The sequence below is a fragment of the Hoplias malabaricus genome, chromosome 4 (genome assembly GCF_029633855.1).
Source record: "Hoplias malabaricus isolate fHopMal1 chromosome 4, fHopMal1.hap1, whole genome shotgun sequence".
Classification (NCBI taxonomy): Eukaryota; Metazoa; Chordata; class Actinopteri; order Characiformes; family Erythrinidae; genus Hoplias; species Hoplias malabaricus.
The window spans coordinates 51,731,471-51,749,366 of NC_089803.1; the positions used below are offsets into that span (position 1 = coordinate 51,731,471).

The 17,896-nt window shown below is 37.4% G+C and overlaps 2 protein-coding genes across 2 annotated transcripts; both read right to left on the reverse strand.

The window, feature by feature from the left end:
• Positions 1–1,496: 1,496 nt before the first annotated feature.
• Positions 1,497–12,706, reverse strand: asb13a.2 (ankyrin repeat and SOCS box containing 13a, tandem duplicate 2). The gene is made up of 6 exons (XM_066667897.1): positions 12,606–12,706; positions 11,465–11,652; positions 10,109–10,265; positions 9,499–9,633; positions 8,493–8,684; positions 1,497–3,147 (listed from the first exon to the last, which is right to left on the reverse strand). Exons 1-6 carry the CDS (start codon positions 12,655–12,657, stop codon positions 3,020–3,022), a joined length of 852 nt encoding a protein of 283 aa, XP_066523994.1. The 5' UTR covers positions 12,658–12,706; the 3' UTR covers positions 1,497–3,019.
• Positions 12,707–12,940: 234 nt separating this feature from the next.
• On the reverse strand, positions 12,941–17,235 carry asb13a.1 (ankyrin repeat and SOCS box containing 13a, tandem duplicate 1). The gene is made up of 5 exons (XM_066667898.1): positions 16,952–17,235; positions 16,186–16,373; positions 15,449–15,605; positions 14,336–14,527; positions 12,941–14,223 (listed from the first exon to the last, which is right to left on the reverse strand). The coding sequence occupies exons 1-5, from the start codon at positions 16,992–16,994 to the stop codon at positions 14,093–14,095; spliced, it is 711 nt and encodes a 236-aa protein (XP_066523995.1). The 5' UTR covers positions 16,995–17,235; the 3' UTR covers positions 12,941–14,092.
• Positions 17,236–17,896: the final 661 nt, after the last annotated feature.

Genomic DNA, 17,896 nt, shown 5'->3' on the forward strand with positions numbered 1-17,896 from the left:
TAGTTTTAGTAAGAGGTTTAGGATATCTACTTTTTACAAGATACAAGCAATTAAATGTTTAAAAACTGTATTAAAAGTCCAGTGAGTCAAAAGTTAACATACAACAAACTGACTGACTTTAAATAGCTTAGAATATTGGCATGGCTTTAAAAGCCTTTAATAGGCTAACTGACAACTTCTGAGTTAATAGGGGGTGTATGTGTGGCAGTATTTTAAAGTCCTATTTTCAAGGCTTATATGCTTCCTTGCTTAACATCATTGGATGCCTGGTTCCTCCTTGGGGGCAATTTCCAAACACTCATTCAGCTGATCAAATGACTAAATATACATTTAAAACAACATGAGACCAGACAGCTATCATACTCTTCAGGAAGGAGACATGTTCTGTCTCCTATGTACATACAAATCAATTCAAGAACAACAGCAAGAGACCTCATGAAGATGCTGGAGGAGACTTCATCAAATTATATCATCAACAGTAAAATGTGTCTTAATGATGCCCAGCAGGGAAGCTGACACTGCTCCAAAATCACAATATCACAATAAAAACCAGGTTGCAGTTTGAAACTCCACATGGGACAAAGGTTTTAAGTCTCATGAAATAAAAAATGGAACATTTTGGCCATAATTTTGCAGGCCAAAGATCACCATCTCACCCAGGAAGCACAGGGCTGGCAGCTTCATATTTCTCAAGACATTAGCCAAGAAGGTAAAACCTGGGCGCAAATGTACTATGACCCCAAGCGTTCAAAGTGGCAATATGGCTTAAAAACAACAAAGTCTAGGTAAAGAAGTGGCCTCAAACCCATACATGATTTATGGGCAGTAAAACTTATGGTATTAAATTAGGGTTTGAATAATAAGAAAAACAATGAAAGCTGAAACAAATCATAGTCTCTGACATTATTCTACATTCTTAAAATATAGCAGAAATCCTAAGTGGCCTAAAAAATGGATTAAAATGTCAGCAACTGTGAAAAAGCTTTAAAGAATGGGGCTAAGTTGTATAGGAGCTTATGACATCAAATATTGAGCATGCATTGAAAATTCAACATGTGTTCCTTCTGACATTTCTACAAAGAGTTTCTATAGGAGAGGCTTCATTTACCACAGCACGTTACATAGCAGGGATCGCATCGAACCGTGACAGCACTGCACTTAAAAGCTGTGACATGGGAAGAATTTGGATAAGTTCCTTTCAAATAGGAATCCACGTCTCAGTGGGGCCTGCACAGTTTCAGTCATGGCTGATGATTTAGATGAATGGGCAGAACATCTGTGCCTCTTTGTTTACTTTCTCTGGTGTGTCTGCCTTAAACACATCCTGTTGTCATGCCTGCGAGAAACACCTCTCTCAGCAGCCGGATCGTTCCGCCTCAGACCTGCTGAGTGTTGGTCACAGAGCACAGCTGTAGCCAGTGCAACTAATGTACTGCCACTTTTTACTCCATATCACAGTCCAAGCTGATCCTGTGTACAGACAGCTGCCAGATTTTTATTCCTTATATAATTATGTGATGACATATTTAATTACAAGGCTACGCAATGCATTACATTTACATTGATTTACATTGACAAATGTGGCTAAAATGCAAATAATGTCCACTTTAGAATAAACCCTTATAAGTGTTTATACATAGTTTAAAATCTGTTTAGTCATTTTTATTAGTTCGTAAACACATAAGTTATTAACATTTAGGTATAACACATAGATAGAAAGGGCAAAAGTGATTTGTTTGCCAAATAGTGAACCCCACTGATTTTTACCAAATAGTGAACCCTCTGTACTGTTAAACCTCAAAGTTTGCAAAATACTGACCTTTTTTTGTCTATCCCATCAGTCCTCATTAAGCCTGTCAGCATGCTTGTTAATGATTTAACACGTATCTATGATTCTGGGGAACTGCAGTTCTCTCTGGTTTATTTGTGTGTGTGTGTGTGTGTGTGTGTGTGTGTGTGTATTAAGGAATTTTAAGGTGTTTACAGTCAATTTAATCTCATCTCCTCTCATCTTTTCCGCTTTTCCATTTCAGGGGCACGGTGAATAAAATTAATATCCATTATAAAACAGAATTTTAACCATTTATAAACTGTTTATAAGGGGAGATGTATTCTAAAGTGGCACTTGTTTTTCCACAAAACAACATTTTTTTTCTTTTTTAAATAAAACTAATTAATGATGAATGATAAAGATAAGTGGTTTCTTTTCTAATTTAGGAACACATGTGGCGGTGATTAAAAGTTCAGAATCCACACAGAAATTTAGATTAAATTAAGACACAATGTCATCATAAATCACATGCCACCAACATGACAAGGTCAATACATGGACCAATGTGCCACTTAGTCCCTTTATGCATTTTGGTCCATCAGTGCTGTCTTGTTACATTACCATGCATGCATTGGGCAAATGCATCCTAAATGAGCACAGGGAGTTTCCCTAAATTAATAAAAAAAAAGCAATAATGTGATACTCATGCAGAGGCTTATAAATACAGAAACATTATTTTTTTAGATCTTTTGCTTTCCTCTATATTAATCTGTTAGTTGTAAAATTCAGAGTTTATGTATCAGATCCTGAGAGCTTGGGTATGAGAAAAGTGCTATATAAATGAAACATTATTATTATTCATATCGTTGTTACATTAACAAAGGATAATTTATAGCCTTGAACTAAGACATCTTGTGTCTGTTTGGCACCACTGTAGGATATTAAAAGACCTGTTTAAAATATGTGTAGCAATTGTAACATCTTTTCATGTTGGCCAGGCTGTCACAATTTAAGTACACTGCATCGCTCAATTAAATACAAAGTGCTTTTTTCAAAAGTGCTGTGGTTACATTCATAAACAGTGTATTCCATGATAAAATAGTTGTAATCTCATCTGTGATTAGGATATAAGGTCCCATTACTCATTACGATTTTCATGATGTAGTTGTTTTGTGATTCAGCTGGAGAAATTAATTCACAGTTGTCCTGAGAGTGTGTTTCATAGGTGTTAGCCTGTGTGTGTGAATCTCACTGAAAGCAGAGATAGCGGATGATGCGATTTGGAAGGTTGAGTTTGGTAACAGTGCCTAGTGCTCTGGTGCCCAGCATTGTCCTCAGTGTGATACGGCTCAGCTGCTGCAGGGACAGGGGCGTACCTGTAGGAAAACACACAGTAGCATTATGAGATATGTGGTTTTCAGAAGATGTTTGTTGTGTTGTTAAAATTTAGCTTTATATAAACCTAGCAAAACTTCAATAGTAAAACAGACTGTTTCTGTAATGAAGTCTGATTGGAAGTGCCACATAAAATCCATTAAGATACCAACAGACATCAACTGTATTCTCTTTTAATTCTGAGATATTAAAACGTGTTCCATTGTATGGGCAGTGGAATATTGTACTAATATGCAATCAGACATAAGACTGTACATATTTTCTTCAACAGCCATGTGGCAGTGCTGATGCAAGTCATGCACATATATTTTGGGACTCAAAAATTAGGTGAATTCCACAGTATTTGTAACAATGAGGTGTTGGTTTATAAAATCCCTGGTTTAGTACTAAATTGTACCACAGCTATATTTTAAAGGTTGTGTTGAAGGAGAGTACATACCTAGTACAAATACCTTTAACAGCTAGTAAAAAGCCATAACAAAAAACTGGCTGAAGAGTGATCGACTCAGAGAAAGTCAAAAGATTTGACGATCGAATGGGTTTACAAATCCTGGGTGTCTTTAAATGAGTAAAAAAACACACTTTGTCTTGTATGCTAGGCTTTCTCTCTGCTCTGCTCTAGAGCGATCTAGGCATCTGGAGTGTTTTTAAACAATAGAAAGGACTCCAAATGTTGAAAAGCACAAACCAAAATGAGAATATTGATCTGCTCCTGCTCCATAGGTGGGTAATATTGACTAATTTTTGCTGTTTCAGATCACTTAAAGTGGAAATTTCTCCAATCTCAGGAGATGGCTAACTGCGTTACCCAAAGTGCTACAAAATTAAACAACCCAAGTTACAAATGGGTTTCTGTGGTAATTCATCATTTTCTCCCCTCAGATACGATGTTGCACCTTAAAAGATGAAGAGTTTCTGAATGTAAACAACCAGAGAGAACTGTGCAGACATTCACTTTAAGGCAGCAAATGAATCAGTTTAACCAACACTGGAAAAAGTGGATGAAATATATACGATTAAAAACAAAGATGAGGCATTAGCTGTATGTGCACTAATCACTTAATGAAAAACGATTTAATGAAATGTATACTCTCAATCCGTAACCCCCACCAAGCACTTCCTTTACCACGCCTCCCCCCACCCCACCCCTTTTCCCATCTCTGTTCCATGTTATCATTATTTTTAATGAAAAGCTATTAAAAACTAAGGGGAAATAACAAAAACTTATATCAAATAAATTGCTGAGACTGGCAACTTTCAGTGCATCATGTGAACAACAGTGTTAACAGTGTACCAACCACTAAAACTGTCTGCATAACAACTTAGATTTGTTTAAACCAATATTCTTCATTAAGAAAGTCCCAGTTTTCTTAATCTTCACATTTAAACCGATGGCTTTTTTAAAACGATATTTCACTGAAAGATCATTTAGAGATCCCAAATAAGGTTCTTATACAGTTTCAGTAAAAAGGTATGGGAGAGGTACATTATTGGTCACTAAAGGTAAACACAGTATAAATTTACCTTTACAAGGTACAACAGTGGAGTTAAGTCCAATTTTGTTCTCTAAAGGTACATTACATTCTCTTCTCCAGAAGCAGAGGTGAATATTTGTAATCTTTGATTATAAAACTCTGTAAATTTGAGAAGATAATGTACGACCTGGAGATGAAATGGAGTGTATGAAATCAACACAATTTAAAAATATACAGTTAACAGAATAAGGTGCAATTATGTCCCCTACCTGAAAGTAAAGATTTGTGCCATTGAGGGACAGTTTTACTGACATTGTAGGACACTGTAATGTATGTTATGACTGAGGATTCTAGAGGTTACCACCACAGAGGCTTCACAGATAACAAACTTGAAACTTGTTATTTGTTTATTGGAGAATAACCCAATAGATAACACACAGAAATTAAAATGAGTATGATGACACTACATTAGGGCAATGACTCTCACTCATAGCAGGGAGAAAGGTCAATACTCCTTGAAAAACCACAAGGCATGCTCCCTCATAAGCCCTCAATGCTACCGCTACCTTCCTAGCACTGTGAAATCATTGACACATCAATTAATGGCAAACTGACAAATAATTAATAGTTAATCTACAATTGTGGGTAATCGCAGTCCTCTCTGGTTGTTTACATTCAGAAGCTAAGTGTCTTAAGGTGAAACGGTGTGTGTGAGGGGAAAACTCTTTTGTAACTCGAGTCGTTTAGTTTTGTAGCACTTTCGTTAATGTCGAAATAACACTGTGTCAAAGACCACTTTTAGGCATTTATGTGGAGTTTATTGTAATTTCAAATATGCACAGTACATAGTGAAACTAAACAACTCATACAGGACTCAAGTGCACGAGTGCAAGATAAGCAACAATGCAAGACATGTGCAACCACACAAAACAAGGAACAATAACGCATGAAAATAACAAAAGATAATAAATACTAAGCAAGGGAGACGGTGCAGTTGGGCAGTAACTGGCCACTATAAGATGATATGATGTAAGAGAAGTAAACTGCAGTATGTTCTAATTATATTTGTGTGTGTCTGTGTCCTGCTATCTATCCCTAACAGTAGAAACATTGACAGATACAATCCTTGAGATCTTTGCATCAACAAAGGCTAATTAAACAAGAAATGCAGCTGTAGGCCAGACACCTATACAGTAATGCCCTCATAATAAGTATCAGTACAACGATGCATGGCAACCAAATAATATTAGGAAAAAAAGACTTTGAAGGAGCTGTTTTGGCCCAGCAGAAATGGAAAACACAAGATAAAGACTAATCTAAACTTTGGGTGGTTTAGGCCTCAGGCTTGAGACTCATCCATTAGACTATTATCTGTTTATACCTCAATTCAATTAGCAGTCTTTAAATAAAAATTGCACGTATGTTTAGACAGGTTAATAACAGCATTATCAGAAGCCTGCACCTCTTCAAGGCAGTTTACATTCTTTAATGGAGTGCTGGCATGTACCGCTAAGATCTGGTTGCCACAGTGCCTCACAGCACAGACCTGCAAAACATTCCAGGAGTAGTTCTGCCACACTGGAATCTTGTTTTAGATCTGATCGCCATCCTCATCCTGTTTACTACTGCTATGATCCAAAATCGTAAACAGCACCAAGGCTGCAGGCCTCTAGCCATGATGAGTCATTACTGAAGTGAGCCCACAATTTAGTTCTTAACTGAAGCCAAAAAATATAACATTTCTTTCAATTTCCAATGTATTTATTTGATGTGTATTTACGCATTTTGCACCATCATCTCCTCCTTTCGCTTCATCAACATCTTCCATGCACTGGCATTCAAACCAATGACTCCAGAGCATGACTGATATAAATGACTCCTTAAAATGCTGGAACGCTTTGGCACATTTCTGCTTGTAGGTAGGGCTCTGACGCTGCTGGCAAGAACAAGACCCCACCTTATGATCTCTTCTTCACTGCACCTCTGCTTTATAATAGAGTACAAAATTCACCCTCTTGGCAATTGTTCAGCTCTGGCACACGACAGAATTGCTGGTGGCAGTAGTAATACTTGTTCTTGTTCCTGATACTGTCAATAGCTTTTCTGAATGTGGTAACCGGGAGGTCCACAGAGTTATATAACAGGCATTTAAAATTAAAACAAGCATAGGGAGAACCATCTGTGTATCCACCACTTGATTCTAGCACGGGGGATGGGGTACCTGTATATATAGAAATTCTGTGGGATTTTCAGCTCATAAATATGGCCATAATTTACCTTTTCTCCAACCTCTTTACTCAAAGTGGAGTCAAAATCACCAGGAGTCACAGACACTCGAACACAATAGCATGTATAATATCTCATTTTGAGACAAGAAGGGCCTTATATAACAATCTTTTATTTAATAATCTTATATTAAAATCACAGTTTGAAGGAGTGTGGTTTTCAGATGTCAAGACTTTATTGCCTACATTATGAGCCACCAATTGCAAATGTGGATATTTTGACCTAATAAGCTAGTATGTAGATGAGTGTAAAGATCAATTTGAAGCAAACAAACACTTGTGTGCTGTGATATTACAGCTACAACGACTTATCATCTAACTGGAAGTCTGACATACTACATTCAACTTTAAGCCGCATTTACACTTCTCCGGAGGTGCACACATCAGACCTCTCCAACTGACCGCAGAGGTTTTCCCTGCAACGTTCAATTAAATCACATGTGGGTGTTTGCACCTATCAGGCAAATCCCAGCTATCCTCTGATTGGTCAGACGCATTGCGTTGGCAAGATTAATTTGCATCATTGTAAATCTCGGCTCAACTTTTCACCGCGCCGCACACATGATGCACCGTGCGGCAGCGTCTGACTGAACCATGTGTACGCTTTCCATTGAAAACGAGCGTAAATGCAGCATAAGCCAGTTATGTTTGATCTTCTTGTCCATCACCCCGCTCAAAACAATAAATAAATAACATATATAAATACAAAGGAGGTTTCTTTGTCATTTTTCTGTTGAATACAGGTTTTTGGCTTTTCCACCCCTGATTCTGCAAAAACTGAATGACTTAAATTAATGAAGGGTGACTTCTGTCTTTTGTACAGTACGTCAATCATCAAGGGGAAAAAATAAAGTAATCATTTTAGCTTAAAAAAGGAGGAACTGAGAGGTACAGAACACAGGAATATTGGAAATTAGGACACGAGCGCCACTAGGTGGTCATTTTCTCATATGTCAATTAATCAATAAATGATCATTTTTTATAACGCAATATAAAACATATCTTCAACGGTCTTCTCTTTTCTTCACTGAATAGCACTTTAAAATAAGACAAGCTTTATAAACTAAAATGATGAGATTCGGGGACCTGGCAAGCAATGCCTTCACAGGGTCATTATTTTATTATAATTTTATTATTTCCTTGTCCAACGTCTGGTTAATGACCAGACCCCAATAACAGATGATATACTGGTCCTGATGTAACTGGCTTAAACAGTTACATTGGAATTTAGATATCAATTTTACATTGATATGACATGATATTATTAATTAATAATTAAAAATAATAATAACTAAAAAATAAACTAAAATTGCTGAAGCAGTAGGTTCACACCCTGAGCCATCAACACCTGTTTAATAAATTATGATACTTCCATACGTAACCATTTATTCTGTTCTCCAAAGGAACCATCATATTGTAAAAAGGATTTAACCTACACTTTATTAAAATACTTGAGTACCAACTGTGTTTTAAGTGAAATAAATGTTTAAAAAATATATTAAATGTGTGGCTGACAAATAATTAACTGTGTAGAGCAGTTGATCTTTAAAGTAATTGTGTACTCACTTTCATAAAGCTGTAGACAGAGAGCAGAAGGTGTGTCTGGTCTGGTGTAATCACCAGGTTTTTTCTCATGCTTGTCTTTGGCATACACATTTGCTCCAAATTCCACCAGCAGCTCAATCATTTCCAAGTTGTTGCCCTTTGCCGCATGGTGTAGTGCTGTCTCATGAAGTCGGGCTGCATTCACTTTAGCTCCTTAAACAGATACACTGTATCATTCAGGTGGCTTTTGTGTGCATACGTCTTTACACTACTTGGTTATGCATCCCCTTGCCTTAATGACCTTGACTCTTAAGTTCCTGCTGATTTCAGCCCTGTAAATGCGTTGTTCACATTTCAAACGCTGTTCGAAATAGAGCACTTGAATTGAGGTTTGAGTGGGCTGAGTGGAGCTACAGGTAGTGTCTCTACCACACAGCTTCAGGGTGCTGGGGTTGTGTGTCCAAACCTGCCTTTATTCACTGTCTATGAGGAGTTTGGGGTGTTCTCCCACTGTCTGAATAGATTACCTCTAACAGTCCAAACAACTGTGCTGCTATTTGGATTGGCTGTGTGTGTGTGGTGAACTATGATGTAAAGCAATGCAATCCTTAGAACAGAGGTCATCAAATACAGACTATTGTAAAATCCCGGCCTGGAACCTGGATCAAAGGTAGGGATTTGATGTCCTCTGCCTTAGAGGATAATATAGCTTATATAGCTATTGTCATTAGGCCTTGGGGATGCAAAAAAATATATTAGAAAAGAAAAATTGTATGTGACTAATAAGAGATGGCATAATGAGATGATAAGTAGAAATCATCCAGTCATCTCAAAATAGTGTCACAGCATTTCAAACTAAATTCTGAACCTGAGTTTACCACCTCTATGACTAAGATTTTTTTCTTGAGCTTTCTTTTCTTTAGAAAATAAAAGCACTGGCGATCTACCTTTATTAGGTCATTAAGAATACATTTATGCCTTTGTGCTTACAGAGGAAAGTGTGTGCAGATATTCTCCCCATCTTTACCTGCATTGAGTAACACTTTAACACACTCCAGATGTTGGTTAGCACAGGCTACATGTAGTGGAGTCCCACTGTACAGATCATATGCTTCAAGACTGGCTCCTTTTGATATCACTAGCTTCACACAATCTGCATTACCTACACAATACACACATCAACATACAGATGAAACATTAATTACTTTCATTGCAGTTGTGTTGTAATGTGGTAAAAATAAAAGATATATCATACCTGAAGACAGATTCACGACAACCAGTATGTGTTATATATATTAGAAAATATTTTAATTGTTTATATTATACATAATAATATTTAGCTTGTAACTTTTTAAAAACTGAGTTATTGTAATAACACATGAATAAAATAATATAATGACAAAATGTTCCGACGGCCAATCAGCTGCTTGTGGCTACATTATTATTCAGTAGCATGTGAATTCATGATCTATTTAGTGTAAATCTGACCATTTATTAAATATATCAGTGACATCCATTTATACTCAGAAAGACGTACTCACATAATTTAACTCATTTAAAAATATATTGCATAATATAGTAAATGGTATTTGGAATACTTGATTTTTTAACTATGGTGCATTGCTCTGAACCCTTACCACCCATGCAGGCCTCATGGAGAGGAGAAGTTGTTCGTGAGGTGAGGGCAGGGTTGACCTCTGCTCCATGGTCCAGGAGCAGCTGCACACACTCGAAACTCCCAACAGAACACGCCTCACATAGAGGAGTGCTGCCATCTACATTCCTCGCATCCACCTGGAAACCACCAATAACCCTGAGTTGAGTTCATTCATGACTAGTAAAGTTTGATGTGTTGTCAGCTTTAGAAAAATATAATTTCTGGCTAATTCTTAGTCAAATTAATTATATATATATATATATCATTATATAGATATATATATCATTAAAAAACCATACACATAATATATATGCTAACCAAAGATAAATGTTAGCTATTAACTACACTGTTAATATGAGAGACCCACATACTTCTCTACACTGTTTATACACTGTTATTGTAGTTAATTGCTATATTTGGTTAGCATTTATATTAAGTGTATGGTTTTGGTATGATTTTCATAGATACAAAAACAGAACAAATAGAGTATTATTACAAAACAAACTGCCATATAACAGCACTGTTGTATCTGATCCACTTATACAAGCACAACAGACACCACCATCATGTATGTCACTGCAGCGCTGAGAATGATCCAAAAGCCAAACTACAGCTGATAAGTCGTGGCCCGTGGGGGTCCTGACCATTGAAGAACACAGTGAAAGGGAGCAAAGAACATATAGCAAAAGATGAATTCCGTTTTGTAATTGTAGAGCTACAAAGTGCTCCTGTGGACAGTGGAGCAAAGAGAATGGACAGGGATTGTAGAAACAAGGTGGTGGTCAAATTTTATAGTTGATTGGTTTATGATTCAGCTTTAAAGCTTTAAAATACAAAAATGGAATATTTTATATTTCCTTACTAACTGGGAACAGTCCATATAGTCCACACTGGATATGCCCTAATAGATAGGACCATAAGAACCAGCTAAATCAATGGGAATAAATTTCCCTGCTAAAGGCCCAAATGCTGCAAACTGATGTTGAAATGTATAAGAAATGTTTGCCTTTATTATGTAAATCAGTAGTGAAAGGAGAACAACTGCAATTTATGTAAAAGATTAAGTTAAACAGTAGCTGAGAGCTTATTTAGAATTTGCAGACACTGAAACAAAGTGAGAATACAGATGTGTGTGTGGATGACCTTTGAATAAAGAAAATATACAAAGTGGAGGTAAGTAGAGCAAATAAAACACTACAACATGCAGGCTGTTGATTCCCATGTTCAAAGGCTAAGAAAAGAAAGATGAAGAAGGAAAGCCTATATATTCCAATTGCGTATTAAGGCTAGAAACTAGCCATTTTCAAGCAGAGAAGCATGTCTGTGTAATTTTGACCTGTGCCCCAGCGTCCAGCAGTAACCTCACGCACTGTGTCTGACCCCGGATGGCAGCCTCGTGCAGTGGAGTGATGGAATCGACAGCCACTATATTCACTGAAGCTCCGCTCTGGATTAAACTTTGCAGCTGGGAGGCCTGTCCAGAATAAGCAGCCTTGTGTACCTCAGTCCTCTCAGACCAGAAGCCTAACACACACAAAAATAACATACACACAAAATCTTTTTAAAAAAATATTTTAAAAATGTATAAGCCAGACGCCAGACTTCACTGTTAAGCCCTTCTGGAGGTGTCGTGGACTTAATTCAGTGAAACACTGACGAGGGGTGGTGCCTGCCTGATGACCCCTGTGAAGAGCTAGTGATACAGTGGCTGGTTTGGGTACTCATGTGACGGGCTCAATAACTTTAGTTGGTAAGGTTAGCTGGTTGCTGGTCACACAGCAACCTTAGTAGGTAGGTGTAGAAAATGTTGCTGGATATAGCTGGTTGCTGATCAGATCATAAACGGAAACAGCAAGTTTAGGGTCTAGCTGTAGGATGGAAACAATAGAAATTGTGGCAGAAATAGTAGGAAGAGAGTGTGGTGTACCTTATGTGAAGGTCTAATGGATTGGCATAAGATATTTTACATCTTATCTTGTGTATAATTATGATTACATAACACTGGGAATGAATGAAATTACCATCAAATTAACATTCAGGATGCCTTGAAATTTGGCAACGGAAACTGAAATTCCATAATTTACTAAACAATCAGTACAATCTGCTCATTGGCCCATTCCTGGGGGCTTTATACCACTCTAGACATTTGGCCTTGGGCATGGTCACCTTATGCCCAAATGCTAAGCATTTCTGTTGTAAGACTGAACTGAACAACTGCGTCAGCCAATGATGCACCTTATCATATGTGTTCCCAAACTTTTGATCAGTGTATCAAAATGTGTGCAAGGTAAGATGTTTACTAAAATACCACTGAACGGCGAGTCCAACTATGGTCGTATTTAAAGCAATGGCGTTTAAGCGAGAAAAAAAACTAGCGGTTTTATTGCAAAGTGTATGCGCCAATAAACACGAGGAAAAGCACATGCCGGGTGACGGCTCCTCTTTGACATGGCGTTTGGCGCAGTGCTTTCACTTACCAATGTCACCGAAGAAATACGACACTGCTGTTTCGACCTCCATCTTATACATAAAAACATTAAATAGAATCTATTCTAAATAAAAATATCTTTAATGAAATGTTTCCCAATGCCACACAAACCGTGTTTACAAATGCAGCGATTGTGTCACGTGACCATTCCCGTCTCAGCGGTCTACACAGGCATTATGGGAGTTGTAGTGCAGTTAGTGTTACAATTCAAAAGATCTTTTTATTATTGCAGTAACAACAAAGCATTTTTAAGACAGTTGGTCACGCTTACATTTTTATTTTCTGAAATATTTCTCAAGCATTTTTCTTACCTTTGTTGTGACACTTCATATACGCTGAAGTTGGTACTTATTGCAATTTTCCGGTCCACCTTAAAACGCAGTAGTTACATTGAGCCACCAGTAGATGGTGATATAGTCTACTATATCTATTTACATATTCTGGTCTCTGATTTAACAAACTTTAATAATCTACAGTTAGGGCTACTGGAAGTAAACAGGAAATACCGTTCTTATTCACAATATTCTCAAATGCCAAGGTCAGAGGGTCAGAAGTAAATAAATAAAAAAAAACTACAGTAAATGTACTTGTAATTCAGGATATACTCTACTATACCTATTTATAACAGACCATTTGATAATTAGGGCTATTTAGAGTAAACATTCAAACTGTTTGCTCAGCATTTTACATGCAAAGGATTTTCTCCACCACTGGTGGCTGAATGTAAGATGGACTGGAACATTTTAATAAGAAACTGGCAAATACATAGTCAACTTCAGTCTCATCATTTACAAGTCCATCATAAAGACAGTATCTACCACAACAATCACCACAAAGTGAGTGAAGGATGTTCCAAGAAGCAGGATTTTTCAGATTAGACAACTTAAGGCTCAAAACAAATGTCTCCATCAGGAAAAGAGTCGAGGGGACATTTGACAACCCTCAACTCATAGTTATCTAGTGGAATATCAGTCTCCTACACCAGGTGGACGTATTTTATCCACCAGAGCAGAAGCACATCTCAAACTATTCGACTGTTTGATGGAAGCCTGATTTATTTTTGAAGGGCAGTTGTCTCCAATTTTTTTAAATCATTGCCATCTCTGTGTAAGGGAAGCAACTATATAGAGCATAAAACTGTAGCAAAAAGAAATTGATGATTATTAATTTTTTAAATATATACCTTACAGAAGAAAACAAAAATAATAAACAATTCCGAAATAAGCTCCACCATGGGTAACTGTTTTGTCAGTTTCCTTCAGGTGCTACAATTTCCTCCCCCAGTTCAAAAACACATGTTGGTAGGTGGATTATTCAAAAGTATCCATGAGTGTGAGTGGATGTATGAGTGTGTGGTGCCCTGTGACAGATAATTGCACATTGTTGCTTAAACTAGAATGGAAATAAGCAGCTACCTGGGTCATCTGACAATGAGATCGGAAACTCTGATGTGTAGCATGCATAAGTCACAAGGCTTTATCTTGTGTAGCAGAGGTAACTTATGATGCGTTGTGATATGTCCAGCTTAGTCACAGCCTGCAGTGCTCTGGTGCCCAACATTTCCCTCAAAGTGATACGGCTCAGCTGCTGCAGAGACAAAGGAGTACCTGTAGGAACACAAACACCAGGTGAACAAAGCTGAATTCACACATGCTCTAATAATCTTTGTAAGAACGCTATTTCTCAACTGTAGAAACATCATATAAATAATGTACTAACTTTGGTAGTACTGAAGACAAGTGTGAGATGGAGAGCCAGAAGTGGTGTAGTCTATGGCTTTGCGCCCTAGGTTATCTGTAACATTAACGTCTCCCCCAAACTCCACCAGCAGCTCGATCAGATCAGGGCGGCTTACTTTTGCTGCATGATGGAGAGCTGTCTCATGGAACTTTATGGCATTCACGTTGGCACCTTTAAAAAAATTGATTTAAAGGAACAATCAGTCCTTTTCCAATTTTTTCTTCATGTTATGAAGCAGCAATTACTGACGCTTATGATTTAATAAACCTGTTTTAAAGTCTCCCATATAGGTGTATCACTGGAGCATAAACAGGTTAATACACTGTTTAAAGAGCAAATTTCAAATGATAATGTGTTATAGAAAAATGTAAAATAATATGAAAGTGAGCATTTATATTAGCTGATATTATGGTTTATTAAAAATGTATATTATTAAATGTATAAAATGTATGTATGTGTGTGTATATATATATATATATATATATATAGACACACACAAGCTGAATACTTAATCAGAATTTCCTACTCTCACCTGCATTGAGCAGCAATAGGGCACACTCCAGATGTGCTTTAGCACAGGCTGCATGCAGAGGTGTTCCAAAGTAAATGTCAAATGCCTCCAAATGGGCTCCCTTTGAGATCATTAACTTCACACACTCTGGGTTACCTACAACAAAATTGCTCAATGAAAATAACTAACTGAAGAGTATTACATCTGTCTAATCTAGAAATATTGGCAATAAACAAATAGATGCAGAAATTCACCTGGTTATATAATTATTCATATTAATGGAATACCGTGCAAGTTCCTATCAATAATCTACATATGATTATGTTTACTTTCTCATACAGATGACTTTGTCTTTACTGGGGTATTCCTCATAAGCTGTGCATCATGATTAAGATCATACTGTTCATGTCATATTTTTGTTGCTTATACTTAAGCAGCATTCACATAGTGTCTGTTTTATCAAAATATATATATATATATATATATATCCCACCAGGAGCTAGCTCATGAGCACCTCAGCGGACCTCAGCAGAAACTACCACTCAACTGGCACTTAAAAGCAGCATTAGTTCTAGTCTGACCTCGGATGCAAGCCTCATGCAGTGGGGAGGCCGTGAGGGCTGTGAGCGAAGGATTGACTGAGGCACCATGGTCCAGAAGCAGTCTCACACACTCCAAACTGCCCGAGGCACACGCATAACACAGTGCAGTACTGCCATGGATGTTCCGCACGTCCACCTTAAACATAACAGACAGAACAGTGGAGAGGTTTAAAGCTGATGCCATATCAATAACTAGAAATACTATTATTTTTTTACTTCAAACCAATGATATATATATATATATATATATATATATATATATATATATATATATATATATAAGAATAGCAACAAAAAGCCAATTTAAGTATACACTTATATAGCACTTATAGAGTTCAACAAAGATGAAGTTCATTCAGCATCTAGTGAAGTTAATTTTAGGTTTTTTAAATTCTTTTTGAAGTTTGTGGTCCGAGTGCTCAATTTATATGAAAGGACTATGATAAAATAATTACATTAGGATGGCATATGGATGGCTACAATGGAACTTTACAAAACTAAAATACAATTATTTTCTGAAATGTTACGTATTACGTAGATAGAACATTCAGCCATTATTTTAAAATATCCTGTCTAATACTGTGTGCAGATCCCCCTACCATCCAAACAGCTTTACGTCCTGTAAGTTGTGAGGTGCCTCACTCCATGGATCATACTTGATGTTCCACCACAAACAGATGTTCTGAGTGGGTTGTTGACTTACTGCAGGACTGTACCTGAGCACCAGCATCCAGCAGCATCCGGACACATTGGGGATGGTCCTGAATACAGGCATCATGCAGAGGAGTCATGTTGTCCACTGTCACTGTGTTCACCGATGCACCGTCGTCCAGGAGCTGCCTGAGCTGCAAAACTCGCCCTAAAGATGCGGCTTCGTGAACCGGAGTCCTGTCTGCCCAAAATCCTGCAGCATTTTCAAACCATCAGCTACGAGGCTGAAATTTCATATCGCACCTTAAATGAGTAATCATGATTTTCTTCATCTTATGAAATAGCCATTACACTGACACCTAGTGGCCAAGATTTAGGAATCTTGACCCCCCCCCCCCCCATGTGAGGTACCCGCTCTCTGAAGCATAAATTGGTTCATTCTGGGACTACAAAACCATTTCTTCATCTATTGAGTTGCCATCAGGAGAAAAAATGCTAAGATATTAAATAATCACTTTAATATATATGGCTTTTATTTTATTTTTATTTATTTTGTGTCTGTGACATGCAGCTCCTTTAAAAGTCGAAAAGCCAGACTACCGCTGCACAATTTAAGGTGGACCGTAAAAGAAAATAAAACACAAAACACCTCGGCCAGGAGGAAAACCCACAGTGGCCATTAAAGTTATTCAACGGCATAAAATTATTTCTGGATACAAACTCAGTGTTGTCGCCGTATTTAAGGCTAGCAACCTGCATAATAAACGTTTAACGGACGCCTTTATTTTAGCACAACTGTTGACAAGAAGTCACCATCAAATCTCGACTTACCGATATCCCCATAAAACGTGGGCCTGGCTGCCGTTAAATCCATATTTTATCTAATGAACCACAAACACACAATGTGTCACTCTATACTGGCAGCAGTGTTTATGTGTGGGTAAACTACATTTATTTTTAGACGAAGCTATGGTTCTTTAGCTCTCCGGTCCGACGAGGGGCAGGAATTCTGGGAAATGCAGTTTTTCAATGGACTTGTGCGCTGTATGCTAGGACAATGAATCATCTTCTGAAACAGTTTACTGCTCCAGCATATTTAGAGTTCAACATATCTATCGCTTATACCACTTAATGTGTCACTGTGTAACATACACAAATGAATATAGGGCGGGGCGCAGTCTTTTCTCCATGAAAATAGTAATTATATATTATACAGTGTTAAATTATCTACACCTCTGAGAAGATTTTACACTAGGTGTTAGAACCTTGCTGTGGGGAATACAGAAGCAAATTTTTTATACATTTATTACATACACAACAAAAAAAGCAGGTGTGGCAAACAGGTTACCTAATAACTAATTTTTAATTATTATGCCCTAATAAGGGAACAAGTAAACCAAAACTGTATCTGGGCTTGGTGTATGCAGCAGAACCCTTATCCAGTCACACAAACCACGACAGTGGATACTTCTCTGACCACATCCATTGCTGTACACGAAAAGCTCAGCACACAACCACATGAAATCAAAAATAACCCCAAACTACATCAATATAAGCTCTCACAGACACGAAGAAGCCCTAAATAAGTCCCAAACCCTTTAATGGGAGCCACTAGGCACTTTGGGAGATCAAGCCTCTTACGGTGTTCACTTTCTGTGAAGCTCTTTTGAGACAACAGTTGTAATAAGCGTTATACACATAAATTTGATTTGATGGTACATGGTCATTGGCCCACTATATTTATAAGTGCTGTTTTTTTTTCTTTTGTATTTATTT

Bases quoted from the DNA above. Each gene is read 5' to 3' on its own strand.
- asb13a.2 (XM_066667897.1), bottom strand. From the start codon at position 12,657: ATGTATAAGATGGAGGTCGAAACAGCAGTGTCGTATTTCTTCGGTGAC. The intron at 11,653-12,605 runs GTAAGTGAAAGC...TGTGTGTGTTAG, and splicing joins GTATTTCTTCGGTGACATTG to GCTTCTGGTCTGAGAGGACT. The intron at 9,634-10,108 runs GTAAGGGTTCAG...TGTATTGTGTAG, and splicing joins CCATGAGGCCTGCATGGGTG to GTAATGCAGATTGTGTGAAG.
- asb13a.1 (XM_066667898.1), bottom strand. From the start codon at position 16,994: ATGGATTTAACGGCAGCCAGGCCCACGTTTTATGGGGATATCG. The intron at 15,606-16,185 runs GTACAGTCCTGC...GTTATGTTTAAG, and splicing joins TGCTGGATGCTGGTGCTCAG to GTGGACGTGCGGAACATCCA. The intron at 14,224-14,335 runs GTTAGTACATTA...GTGTTCCTACAG, and splicing joins TTGTCTTCAGTACTACCAAA to GTACTCCTTTGTCTCTGCAG.